Here is a 14466-nt window from a genome sequence, read left to right on the forward strand (position 1 = left end):
AACTGTCATGTTATCCCTTCAAAATACTCATAAGCATTAGGTAATAGTGTTAATATGCACTGACAGAAGCTCATCAATTTAAGCCTTAGAGAATCACAACATGTAAAAGCAGAACGCTGTCTTGTTTCATGCATGGCTGTAACGTCATGGACCTTCTCATTGAACAACGTAAAGCGGTGTCATTACAAGCTTGTGTACAAATGGGCCAGGCCACAAATGGACTCCCACATACGTATGAGGACACTTTCCAGACTCATTTTTCCACTGTAGTCCTCCCACGGTCTAAAAAGAACTTACGTGGGGACCTTGCAGTGCGAGACTTAATGAGGTACAAGAGGATGCATCTGGAAACCACCAAGTCTCCATGTACATACAGCAGCACTTTCTAATTGTGCATCAAGTTGGATTCCTCAACAAGTAGCTGAGGAATGGATCTGTAGCACATGGAGAGAACCACATGGAGGTGCTATTTGTTAAAACCTGGTGTCACTGGGTCAAGGTTGTATGTACAGGCGTTTGCCCATTGCAGAAGCCACAAAAAAGATTACGATGACAATGAACTTCACAGTAACCACATGTAGAGTCCCTAAGTGAAGGCACCAGTTTTCACAGATGTCTCTGTGCAAGCTCTGGCAGCTGTTGCATGCTCCTAATGTGCTGGCATGGAGGCCACCATAAATATGAACGAGTACAATTAATCTGCCAGTATCATCTGTAACAAAGCCGCATGGACATCAATGGTTGTAATGTTATGGTTCTTATTACTATTGTGTGTCTGGAAAAGTGATGTGCTGATACCATGGAACTTGTACTCATGCCATGTATAGAACCACTGAGACGCCCATCTTTTAAACAGATCTTTACACATACACTGTGCATGGATACTGTGGCAATTACATCCTTTCTTCTTGTGCAACATTTGATGATTACCTTGCAAAATTAAAAAGTTCAAACATGAAAGGCTACCTTTCCCACTTTCTCTGAAAACAGAGTAAATGTGGGCAATTATATGCCAGTTTAATAGAACATAAAACACAACCACAATGACAAACTTGAAAATATTTTTTAGTATCAGTTTGGATTTTTATTCACTTTTGTATACATGAGGCACCTTTTATGATTATTCACAGGCCTTGAATTTATCATCAGCACAGTAATTTATCTCAAACATCACAAAAAGGGAGAACATTCTTTCCCTATTGAATTCAAATAGAGGCAAACTGCATCCTTGGACAGTTTTGCCAGACCTAGACCTTGAGTATGTTAATTTACAATACATTTCCTTTATAAGAACACAAAAGTCATCATTGTGGGAATAACTTACAGGTCAATTTTTATTTCTTTACCTTCTTTATTTTTATTTCATGCAGACTAGTAATAACCCCACCATTTCATCTACAGTGTCTTGCACTTTTCACCTGTGTCTTGTAGTGCCACCCTAAGTAGAGCGACAAAGGCCATTGATTTCATTTTCAGCTAATTTAGAAAGGTGTGATTGTGCTTGGGATTGATAGCAAGTTATCCAGAATGTGCTTATTTACTTGTTTATTTTCTTTAGATCCCACCTTTTCTCCCCAGTAGGGACCCCAAAGCAGCTTACTTCATGGATTCATGGCATTATTGCCACCTCAATTCAATTCAATTCAATTCAATCAATTTATACTCCGCCCTCCCCACACCAGCGGGCTCAGGGCGGATCACAACAAGATTTAAAACACATTGCACAATTCAACCATTATTACCATTAAAAACCTGGTTGTTCTACTACTGGTTGTATTCTTGTGTGTCCCCCTTAATTGTGGCAATATTTTTTTTTGCTTTTAATATGTAATATTTATTGTGTTTTTAATGTTCTAAACCACCTCAGGCCTCATTTCAAGGGAGAGGCGGTCTAAAAAAATCTGAAAAATAAATAATATTTCATTCTACTCCATTTAATCCTCACAACAATCCTGTGAGGTAGGTTAGGCTGAGACCCAGCGAGCTTCCACAGGAGAGTGGATATTTGAATCTGGGTCTCCCAGATCCTATGCTTACATTACACTATATCAGGGAACTAGCTTTTTAATATAAAGATGACCATAAACAATTGTTGTATTCAATTACATGGGACACTACATGCCTTCAGGTTAAAATTTCTTGCCAATATTGTAAGCTCTCCATTGATTATGTTGTAGTATAATGGATCTCTCTAGAGCCAGTTTGGTATAGTGGTTAAGAGCGTGGGACTGTTATCTGGAGAGCCAGGTTTGAGTTCCCACTCCTCCACTTGAAACTAGCTGGGTGACCTTGGGCTAGTCACAGCTTCTCAGAGCCCTCTCAGCCCCACCCACCTCACAGGGTGTTTTGTTGCGGGGATAATAATGACATACTTTGTAAACCGCTCTGAGTGGGTACTAAGTTGTCCTGAAGGGCGGTATATAAATTTAATGTTATTATTATTATTAAATAAAAGATTTTAAAAGAACTTAAAGATTCCTAAAGATTTTAAAAGAATTTGTTTTTTCTTCATCACCAGTAGTGAAGGTCAGAGCTCTTTAATCCTGTTACAAGTGCTGATTTCTTTCCAAGTCATTTTTCCCCAGGAAGACACATACATAAATCACAAGAGAGCACAAATTTCATTTGCAAAACAAAGAAACAAATTGGGAACAGGAAGGATGAATGAATACCAAGTGAGGCAGGTTACTGCTGTATGAATTTCCTTTCCTGTTTATGCTGCATCCTAAAGAGAGGCCAGCCCATCTGCCATTGTCATGGACACAGGCCCAAGGAGAAAAGCTATTTTGGGGGTTGACCAGGTTTGTGAGGAATGAGGAGGGAAAACAGACTTTGAAAAAGAACATGACCAGCATTTTGAAACATATTGTGCTTCTTCACGAAAACACAATCAGCTTCGATGTGAAGCATATGCCATTATTGGCTACTTGTCCAATCTCCCGGCACAGCTGCCTTTCTGACCAAAGTGGCTGTTTCCAAAGAATACAACCTCATTTTTTTCCCAGGGACAAGTGGCACAGCATTCTGTTCCAATGTCCAGCGGGACAGCAGGTCCATCTGGAAAGAAAAGATAATCTCACCTGAGCAAACAATTAACACTATGTCTTGTGCAAATTAGCCCTTAGCTGAAAAGTAAACAATACACATTAGATCAGTCAATTTGTTCATTTCACGACTGGTTAACAGAGTTTTTTCCCTTCTGTTCCCCATACAGAGTGCTGGCTAGGTTTTCATAACTAAAATCAGTTTAGTCCCTTGCACAGAGACTAAACAGACTTACCTCCTTCTAAGTCCACTGAAGTCAGTAGACTTAGAAAGGTGTAACTCTGCTTAGGACTGCACTGTAACGTATCTAGAAGACCTGAATTCAAGTCCTACTTCCTCATGAACTCATTGTACAGTTCTGGTCAAGCCAATATCCACTTCTAGAAATCAGCTTTGTTACAACTTAATTGTGAGGATGAATTATGTAAATATGTTAAAGTAATCTGAAAAGTAAAACGACTATGTAAATTATGAAATATAGCAATAGCACAGCTAGAGCTACATGAGAAACAAGGCTCAGGATTAAGGGTTCCTGTCTCCCACAGCATAGTTCCTTCCAGTGGGCTCCTCGTTTATTACAGCAGCACAATTCCAAAAACTGTATATATAAGCAAAAACTTTTGCAGATTACTAAATGCACACAGTCAACAGCAAAATGAAACATGTTGTATATTAGTTGAAATTAACACCATTCTTATTTTCTAACTGGAATTTACATTTACTAAATGTAGTCAGAACTGCGAACTTACATATGCCATCTTCTTCTTTTTGCTAATATTTAAGGAAGAAAATGAAAAATGTTGTCAATTTTTCCCCTAATATAAGCAAACTGTTCTTGGACTCATGTATGTCCCTAAAGGCTTGTGTCCCTACTGTTAATTAATCTGTAATGGCTGTCAAGCTTCCCAGGCCAGCTCACTACTCAATAATAATGGATGAGGGCAGAAAATATTCATTCTTTTAACTCTAAGTAGAACATGATCGTTAACAATGTAATAAATAGGGTTGCCAATTTCACGTTGGGGATATTCCTGGAGATCTGGAGTTGCTTTCTGGGGATAGTAGGGTTTGGGGTGGGGAGGGATATCAGCAGGGTATAATGCCATAGAGTCCCCCCTCCAAAGCAGTCATTTTCACCTGGGGAACTGCTCTCTGTAATCTGGAGATTAGTTGTAGATTTGTAACCCTAGTAATAAAGTGTGTTTAAGTAATAGCCAGCAGACTCCTTTAGATGGTTTTTGGTGAGTGCCACCTGGGGCTAGTCTACAAAATCCCTCTCTTGGAAAACACACTAGTGCTACATTGTTAATAGTCTCAACAAATTAATGAACACATGCTATAGGGTTTTTACAAGTGAAGGCAAGAGGCCTTGAGAAAAACTGGGGTTAACTAATTATGGTTTTATACGTTTTTTTTTTTAAAGAAAGGTTAGTACAGTCATGCGAATGTTGGGTGCAACATTTTAAAGGTCTCATTGGGACTATAATGCAAGGCATACATTGAAATAAACAAAACTTGTCCTTGTTTCATTTTGATTTAATAACAACATGCTTTTCCAGTTCTACCGTTACATGTAGACCATCACTAGTTGTCAATTAGCCAAGCATAACGCATCCATCTTTCTGTAGCTTTCCTTGTTCTCTTTCACTTCTACTGTCAATATTGTTAAAATAATTTTATATATTTGATGTAACGGGAGAAACTGACATCCTAAGAATTTATCAGCCAATACAATTTCAACTCTACTGGCAAACAAAATATGAATGCCAACAATGCTTTTGATTATAACGCAATATTCAGAAAATGATATACCACCTCACTTGCAGTGGCAGAAGAGGAGTGGAAACTTCAGTTATCCATGAGCCAGCAAACTGCAATCAATACTGCACTGCCTATTGATGCTGAGGCAGTTAAATGATCACGGTAACAATTGTGTGGAGTTAAGTACAAGAGCTCCTGAGCCTTTGACAGCTATGAGCTAGTGAAATAATCAGTAGTGCATTTTTGCCATGTACTGTTGGAAGAGAGTTCTTCCAGGAAGATGCAGGCCTCTAACAGGGTATGAGACATCAGCGAGGAGTGTGTCCAAAGAGGAGGCAAATGGGGTCCCTATTTGAATCATGGACCAGGGTGCAAGGGAAGGAAGGATTTTAAGTCTTCCCCTCTGCACCATTTTCCCAATCTGAAATGGCCTTGGGGTGCTTCTATTTAACCGCTGGGGTACGGAGCATGTTCTGAGGCAACGTTCTTTTAGGTACCAGTAAAAAACACAAGGGATGACTATCATATCCCAGGCATCTGATCTTGGTCTGATCCGGTAATGCTGTTTTTAACACTGATCATAACAGGGCTGAATTCACACACCCGCGGAGTGTCCCGGCGTTGCGCTAAATGTTCGCTAAACACCCGGAAGTGTAGCGTCTTTCTAGCACGATTCAGGAATCGCGCTAGAAAGACGCTACGCTTCCGGGTGTTTACCGAAATTTAGCACAACGTTGGGACACTCCGCGGGTGTGTGGATTCAGCCCAGCTGTGAAGTCCAATGCAAATATATATTGGTTTACTTCATTATACCCTACTTTTCTCCCCAATGAGGACCCAAAGTTACTTAGAAAGTCAAGAAAACCTTATTACAGAGTGAAGCTTAAGCTTTCTCTATATACACCTTTCCCCATGTGAGGTCTGTGTGCAAGAATATGGTACACTGAAGCACACTGCTTCTCCATTACACAGTGGATTTCCACCAAAAGCTTGCATATTGGATTAACCTGTTACATGCTGCTTACCTGGCAGGTTGAAAGAGCTGCTCCTCTCTCCTCATTTGGTTGTACTTTACTACTTCTGTGGCAGAGCTGCTTTCATGTATACTGCTAATTATTTAATTACTGATGGTACTATTTTTGGTTTGTGATAAGATTTTTTTGTTCCAAGTTTGCTACTGTATTACTGATTAGATTTTATTGCAATTTTGTTTGCTGACTTTAAATTTGTTCTCTGCTTCAAAAATCTCACTAAGAGGCGTTTTCTAAACGTGTTGAACCGCACACACATAATTTACACTACCCTAAGGCTGCCTTTTCCCATGTTGTTTATTATTTTTATACACTTACCTATGTGAAGAGTACTTCACAATGTTTGTAACCAAGGTTGCAGAAAAAACATCCCGCCCCTTAACTAGAGGCTTAATGTGTGGAAATGGACTGCTGAAGCTTTTCATGGCATGGAGGTAAATAAGATCACCTGGTAAATAACATCTCAATAAGCCTCTATTAAAAAGGATAGGGCATTTTTCTCCAGGCCTCTTAGCAACCCTATTTGTAACAGCTACCCTATGTGGTACCAGTTTCATAAACCTGACAGACAATGATTTATTCAAGGCCATTCAGTGAGCCCATTGCTAAACACCAGGCATCAAAAACCAACTTTCTCCCATTATCTTCCACAGTGATTCTCTCCTTATCAATGTGTGAAATAATGTTAGATCCTGACAAATAGATTGGGGGGTATACTACAGGATTCATAACCTTCATAGGATGCTTCCTATTGCTACCAGACTGTAATTTGCACATCAGGACCTTGCAGATGTCTACATTCACAGCTGTCAGCAGCAGTTATCTGATCCAATAACCTGTTGCTGAGAAGCAGCCCCCTCCTTAATGCATCACACCTGAGAACAGTGATTTCCAGAACTTATCCACTGAGCTCATTGTCAGGACTTAATGACAAGCTTCCTCTCAGAAGAAGATTAACAGTCTAGTCATCAGTCTCAAAGATTAAAAATGGCCAGGAAAGCCTTCAGCAGCATACAGATGCAACCACTTAACCATGCACGTAATTTTTCTTTCAAACAACTGTTAGCCTCCGACCTATTCTGTCTGCTGCTCTCCAAACTGCAGACAACTTATTCCCTACATACACTCTGAAAATCATCTTCATTCAAATACACAGATTTTGCAGTTCCCAAGCTTCTTTGCACAGACATCCAATAAAAAGAATATGGGCTGGATAAACCAAGAACTTCTGGAATAAACAATAGGTCCTGTGGCAAGGTCAGACAAAAGGAACTTTTTTTTTACTCAATAAGTAATTAAAATGTAGAATTCACTGCCCATGGAGGTAGTTTTGGCCACCAACATAAATAACACTAAAAGAGGATTAGATAAAGTAATGAAGGATAGGTCCCTCAGAAGCTACTAGCTATGGTGACTAAAGGGACCCTCCACAACCACAGGCAGTAAACCTCTGAATACCAGCACTAGGAGACAACTTCAGTGGAAGGCCTCTATGCCATGTTTGTTGGCCATTCAGGGTGGTTGGTTGGCCACTGTGTGAAACCAGATGCTGGACTAGAAGGACCACTAGTTTAATGTGTCCCTTATGTTTTTATGGCATATGGGCTTGGATTCTAAGCCTTGCCTCCAGTTGGTGGGGCAGTCTTCTCTTGCAGAGTGAAATCCTTCTCCGCTAGAAACTTCAGCAAGACTACCATCTTTTAGTGTGCCAAAATCACCTAGCACCAGAAGAAGAGAGAACTACCCTCCACAATGGATGAAAAGGGGGGCAAACAGAAGCTAGGCTAAGGATCCAAGCCTTAAAAAACCAATTATTCTAGCACAAACATTGCATCTTCAGATGCAATGAGCAGATCCTTGCTATGTGGTTATTTGATGTAGGAGGTCTGAAAAGCAAAAAACCCCCAGCAAGGTTAAAGTGCAATGATGTTTCTTTAGAAGAACAGGCAAATGGTCTCTGGGTTTTTTCCTGATTAGTTTACAAAATTACATTTCACTGTGTACTCCCTGCATTTCATGGCTCCTTGACCCTGCCATTTGCTTTTATCAAAACTCATACATAAAATTACTGTATAGGGAGGATCCACTCATTGCATCAGAAGAAGTGGGCTCTACTCATTATGAACTAAACTACCATTTTGTCTGACTTTTACAGTGGTATAACAGTCCTGTTTGTTTTTTGCTGCAGTAGACAAACATGGCTACTTCTCCAGAATTAAGTACACCAATGCTTCAGCTATAGTCTGAGTCAATGGCCACAGTTTCCATTAATATGTAATGGTTCTGGATTGCAACCATAGATTTTAGCCACAAATAGAACTGTAAAATACCTTGTAAATAATAAAATATGCAAGACTGGGGGTGGGGGGCGGTTTGTATACAATCACTTTTATAAAGAGACTCCCTCCCTAGATTCTTTGTAAGTTTTTAGGCAAAAGTAAAACTGACTCAGAACATAAGAATATTAAAAAAAAACCTGCTGGATCAGACCAGTGGCCTATATAGTTCAACCTTGGAAGGCCAACAGATGAGGCATAGAGGCCAAGGCCTTCCCCTGAAGTTTCATCCTAGCAATGGTATTGACAGTATTCATACTCTTCTGAAGTTTTTCTGAAATCAAGGAATGTATTTTCAAAGCACCTAAAAGCAGTAACTTTTTTCTAAAAAGAAGGTACTAAGGTATAAACTTGACTGTCATCTGACCTGGAATCCCTGTACCCTAATTTCAGAATAAAGGGATGTGCTGTATTTACTCAGTGATGAGGAAAATATTCTGTGTGTGTGCTCAAAAGCAACCTTTTACTTGTCCCTTCACATTTTGAGGCCTAAGCCTTGGTGCTGGAAATGCGTTCTGTATTTGAGCAGTTAACACAAGCTTAGAGTGAGTCTTGGCCGAATTAAGCCATTTGTATTAGCCACTGGAGTAAAAATTTATTTCTCTCCCATGAGGACCCAAACATCAGTCTCCTCTCCGCCATTTTTTTTCTGACAACAAACTCTATGAGGTAGGTTAGGCCAGAGAATGTAAATGGACCAAGGTCACCCAGCAAACTTTCTTGTCAGAGCAGGGAATCATACCCGAGTTGCTCATATCCTAGTTTGTCACACATTAGCCATTACACCTCACTGGCTCTCATGTCTCCAAGTTCTCGGGCAGGAAAAGCATTGCAGTGAAATATCTTTGTGTTTGCTGTAAAGCCTTTCTGTGAAGGTCCATTTGGCAAACTATCATCTTGAAAGGAAAGAGATGAAAAGGGTATACTTGACTGATGAGTGAACCAGATGAAACCAGTGCAAAGGACTAACACAAGATTTTGTCCTATTTAAGATGCCTTTCAGCCTCCATGACAAAATAGAAGCTATCCCAGTATTTCATGGATGCCACAGAAATTAGGTGGTTAATAATTGGCGTAAATGATACCTAGATTGATATTTATTATAGCCTGAGTGGATCACAGTGTCAGTTGTAATGTTTTTATGGTTTTTTAGATATGTAACAACAACAGTAATAAAAATAACATTCAATTTATATACTGCGCTTCAGGACAATTTAACGCTCACTCAGAGTGGTATTCAAAGTATGTTATTATTATCCCCACAACAAAACACCCTGTGAGGTGGGTGGGGCTGAGAGAGCTCCTAGAAGCTGTGACTGACCCAAGGTCACCCGGATGGCTTCAAGTGGAGGAGTGGGGAATCAAACCCAGTTCTCCAGATTAGAGTCCCACGCTCTTAACCACTACACCAAACTGGCTTTTAATTGTATAATATATGGTTTTAATTGTACAAAATATGTTGTTAGCCGTCCTGGGCTCATTCGCGGGGAGGGTGGGGTATAAATTTGATTTAAAAAATAAAATAAAGTGTTGGGGTTATATGTGGAAACACCCAGGTACGATCTTGTTTAGAGAACACAAAATGGATATGGCTCAAAAACACCATTATTATTGTTAATATTATATAGCAATCAGTTTAGAGCATTCAAAGCACTTCACATAAATCATCTCAGAAATAGATGTAGTATTTTCATGTCCTCCTGCCCCCACCCTAAATACCCCTGATCTGACAAATCATATCAGTGATCTGAACCAGATAACCAGCATGGTGTAGTGGTTAGACTAGAATCTGGAAGACCCAGGTTCAAATCTCCACACTGCCATGGAAGCTTCCTGGTTGACTTTGGGCCACTCACCACATAACCCATTTCACAAACTGGTTGTTGAGAAGATAAAGTGGAGGAGGGGAGAATATTAGGGAGAAAAGTGAAGTATAAATATTTAAATAAATAAACTGCAAGTTTTTCCAGTCAACTTAAACAAGGACTGGTTTTCACATACTTGCGCTGTATATGATGGAGTAAAAATCTTTGCTACTAAGGTCAGCTCAAGCATGGTAACTAAAAGGAGAATATACCTAACCGGCTAACAGAAACTGTTAAAGAAAGTCAAACTGCTATCACTACAAATACTTCAACTTACGGTTTGCACACTTCGCCAAACCCACCTGGCTGCTCTGCTAGGTCCTCCTTCCCAGGGGCTCGAAGCCGAGACTAGGCGACCGGACCGCGGGGGCTGCGGCGGCATCGTATTGTAGCCCGAGGCTTCCCGAGGCGCCCCCCAGAGGCGGAGACGCGCGCCGTCGGCTCCTCGCCCGGCAGGGCTCCCTCAGAGGGCTTGCTCGCGGCAAAAGCCCCAGGGCTCTCCGCGCAGAGAGTGGCGCCCCGGCTGGACGGCGCCCGTGCTGGCAACGGAGTTCTTCAGCTGCTTGATGACTCCGAAGAGCAGCAGGAAGAGCAGGAAGAGCAAGAAGAAGAAGAGCGCCAGGTAGAGCAGCAGGTTGAACTCCCACTCCATGCTGTGGCCGCGGGCTTCCCCGAGAAGGGGGCCCGCTCACTGCGCGCCCCGTGCGCCCGGCATCTGCCGGAGCCCCCCACGGCCGAAGCGCCAACCGACCGGCTTAGGCTTCCCGGGGCCAACGGACTCCCTCTTGCCTTTACTGCCCCGGGGATGTCCATGTGCCTTCCTCTCCAGAAGGTCGGGGCACATAGCCGCGTCGCTGCGCTACTTGGAGCATTACGCTCGGCGCGGTTGGGGCCGTCCGAAGGGGGAGCGGATCGCCTCGCTCCGAGCCCCAGATCCACCCACACAGCTGCTGCCTGCTTTGAAAAAGACGGGGAAGGAGACCCCACGGCGGCTCTGGCAAGGGCAGCCGTGGCCTCCGATCAATCTAAACCCCCCGGGAGGGGGAGAAAAAGGCGGGAGCCGATGTTTCCCAGAGCCCAAAGGAACAAAAGGGGTTGTTTCCTGAGGATTCAGAGAGCCCGGGGAGAGCTTAGATTTGTGCCTCAAAATGAGGCCGTTTCAATTACAGGGAGAAATGAAATCACTGGGCCATTGTTGTCCCTGAAGAAGGGGAAACTAGGCTGCAGGTGGTGCTGAAGTTTTTTGCCTGGTTGGATAAACTCAGCACAGTAGCCAGAAGTGGGGGGGATTCATGCCAGCTCAAGAGAGCAGCATTTGCCAAGGCAAGGGTTTGGCTATGCCTTGTTGCACTTTAACAGCCGATTGGTATGCACAAGCAGGCTGGCAAGAATCATTTTACACCTACTCTGTTCCTCGCTCAAGGTTGCCTGGTTGTGTGTGGAATGGGGATTTCTCCTTTTCCACAAGGCGAAATAAAGATTATGACCTCCCTGCAGAATTGTGCCAGAGCCCTATTGAAATTAATGGGACAATTTAGCTTGCAGTGGTTTAGAGCTGCCCATTAATGTTGTCATTTTCTCCAACATTAATATTTGTTTTTTAAATAATTATTATACCTTCTTCCCCACCTTTTGGTATATACTGTCTTGAGGCAACTTACAAGAATATAAAAGCCACTACTGTACATCTGAAAACAAAATTAAAATCTACACAACATTAAACCTTGCAGACAGGGAAGAAGTAGTCATTTTAGTAGTAGTCGTAGTGGAGAAGGAGGAGGAAGAAGAGAAAATGGCTTCCAGAAACAATTTAAAATAAAACATTTAACAGAGTCACATGAAGTCATCCAAATGTTTGGTGGATGAGGTTTTAATTGCTCCTCTAACAGCTGTAATGGAAGGTGCCAGTCATGTCTCTAGTAGGAAAGTTTCATAATCTAGGTACCATTGCTAAAAAAAGTCCTGCCATCCCACTGAACCTCCAACAGTGGTAGCACACAAAGCAGGTTCTCACTAGGTTGGCTCATATTGGAGAAGTTCATCTTTAAGTCTCTTAACTCCAATCAGTGGTGCAGTTGAGTAATTTTAATTTCTGGACTTAATAGTTTCATCCCATCCTGCCTTCGTACAGGAATCAACCATTCACTTATTGATTAAAGTTTATGCACACTTTCTTGATAGGAAGTCCAACTGAATTTATAGTATCTTACTTATGAAAAAACATGAACAGGATAATGCTAACCTGACTCTGGAAGCTTCAAGAGAGAAAAGAGAAAAGAAAAAAGAAAAAAAAGAGAGAAATCCCAGTGACATGATGAGAAATATATATCTTTGCTGTTTGTAAATGTAAACAAGACTTTCTGTTTAGATAATAGGCAAAGTGTACATTTATGGAGATGCGTATAATCCAGAATTCCATTTTCAAATGTTTCCTGCAACTGCTACGGTTATTTAGGAAGGTTTGGTGTTGTGTTTGAATGTGTGACCCAGCTTAGCTTGCTTTGCTCACTTGCTTTTTCTTCCCCCTTTCTCTCTCTCTGTCCCTATTACAAATACAATCCTACTGATGTCTATTCAAGAGGCTCCACAAGATTTGGGGCCCTTGGTTTAGAGATTGGAACATGCCATCATGTATCTTTGCATCCTGAACTTCAAGTAAAAATATTTTCATCTCAATTGTATCATTGCTTCTAGCAGCAATTTATGTGCCCTTATGCTCATTTGTCCTGATTGTCACTAAAAAATGAGGCAATTGTTTTCTGTTCCTAGTTGGAATATGCTGCATGTGTCAGCAAAATTACTTGGTCTAAGCTTTGCAATGGTGCCCTATAATTTTCCTTTCATTTTCAACTTAAAACTTTGCTTGTGTAGCTAGACATTCTAAGCTACTTAACAGATCTTAAATTTCATTCAGCTTTCATTTCATGGTAATGTCACCATTATTTCCTGAGATATTGTCCTTAGAAGGTTTTGCATGCCATTTTGAATTAGGGCCAATATCTTGAAATCAAACCACATAGTAAATTGACAACTTCACTTTTCTAAATCCTTGAGACCAAAGATCCTGAATTGGGGGAAAGCTACAGTCTAATTTTTGCAAACAGTGTACGCCATCACCTGTCTATGTGCTACTGTTGCATGTGCATACAGTAGCATTGTCTAGCATATGAAACCCTGCAGGGGTATATGTATGTTTTTTTAACACAATCCAGTGCCAGATTTAATTCTAGATTCATTTAACTTCTTCAGATATATATCATATTCAAACTTAATGAGCATTCCAGAAACCAAATTATACAAATAAAAATGTTGGGAGTTTTTTTGCTTTGGTAATGATAACCTGGAATAAGGAATATATCACTTAAAACCTTAAGATCTGGTCAAGAGTGACTGAACTTTGGTTCAGGCAGTATATGCAGGCCTGATTTCTGCCTAGCTAGAAAAAAATGTGCTGGATTGCTTATTCTAACACCTGCAAGTCAGTCCTGGTTCCCGAGAGACCTAACTTTGAGAAACTGGCTTACACAGTCCCTATCTTTACTCCCCAGTTTCACACGCTGCTATCAATGGCAATTAAGTGAGTCCTAATGAATGTTAGTGGGTCTGGTGATGACTGGAGTCCTGAAAAGATGGCTTCCTAGCTCAGAGGCATAGCATGCAGGGGGGCAGGGGGCGGCCGCCCCAGGAGCAAAATTTTGAGGAGCCACCTCGTCCACAGCCCCCCCGGAAGCGCTCCTTCACTGGTGCTACTGGGCACCCCAGCAGCACGGCAGGCAGAGAGGCGAGCAGGGAAACAAGCGGGGAGGTGGCCTCCCCGCTTGTTGCAGCCGGAAGTGATGTCATCGTGCAGGGCCAGAGAGCGCGCACACAGGGAGGGGGACAAAAAGCACCTCCTGCCCCACCCGACACTGGACCACGCTACGCCACTGTCGTAGCTCATTCTGGCTCTCCTTTCTCTAACCATCATTTTCTGCCATCATGTGTGAGAGAAGACTGGTTCCATGCTTGTCATCAATTTGCCTCAGGTTGCATGGCATGGAAATGGACACCATTGCTAAACTCAATTGGTGGGAAACTACCAGCTAAAAAGCTAATCAGAAAAGTATAGATAGCAAGCTATATGTGTTTTTAGCCAGGCAGATTTTAGCTTAGTGATAGAGAGGTTATTTATTTTCATATCTATTGCCAGAATTTGAGTGCTTTATGCTCAGCAACACACTCTGTAATCAATAAACAAAAGATATTTTACTTAAGCTTGTGTCTAGAATTGTTAAGTTGCATATGGGTACAACCTCAGAGAACCTGGAGGCTGAAAGGCCTCACAGATTGAATGAACAGGTGCTTTCTTTCTGCCTAAGGGGTTTGGTGTGGCTGTTAATCAGCTCCCAGAAATAGGAGATTGGGGGACCTGGTTTGTATACCTGAGGT

General features: G+C 41.6%; 1 protein-coding gene across 1 annotated transcript; it reads right to left on the reverse strand.

The window, feature by feature from the left end:
• Positions 1 to 10501: 10501 nt before the first annotated feature.
• SMIM43 (small integral membrane protein 43) lies at positions 10502 to 10690 on the reverse strand. Its single transcript, XM_054989757.1, has one exon. It carries the CDS (start codon positions 10688 to 10690, stop codon positions 10502 to 10504), a length of 189 nt encoding a protein of 62 aa, XP_054845732.1.
• Between the last annotated feature and the right edge of the window lie 3776 nt (positions 10691 to 14466).

Source organism: Eublepharis macularius, chromosome 10 (assembly GCF_028583425.1).
Source record: "Eublepharis macularius isolate TG4126 chromosome 10, MPM_Emac_v1.0, whole genome shotgun sequence".
Taxonomy (NCBI): domain Eukaryota; kingdom Metazoa; phylum Chordata; class Lepidosauria; order Squamata; family Eublepharidae; genus Eublepharis; species Eublepharis macularius.

What these genes read in the sequence shown, in the direction of transcription:
- SMIM43 (XM_054989757.1), bottom strand. Translation starts at nt 10,690, where the DNA reads ATGGAGTGGGAGTTCAACCTGCTGCTCTACCTGGCGCTCTTCTTCTTC.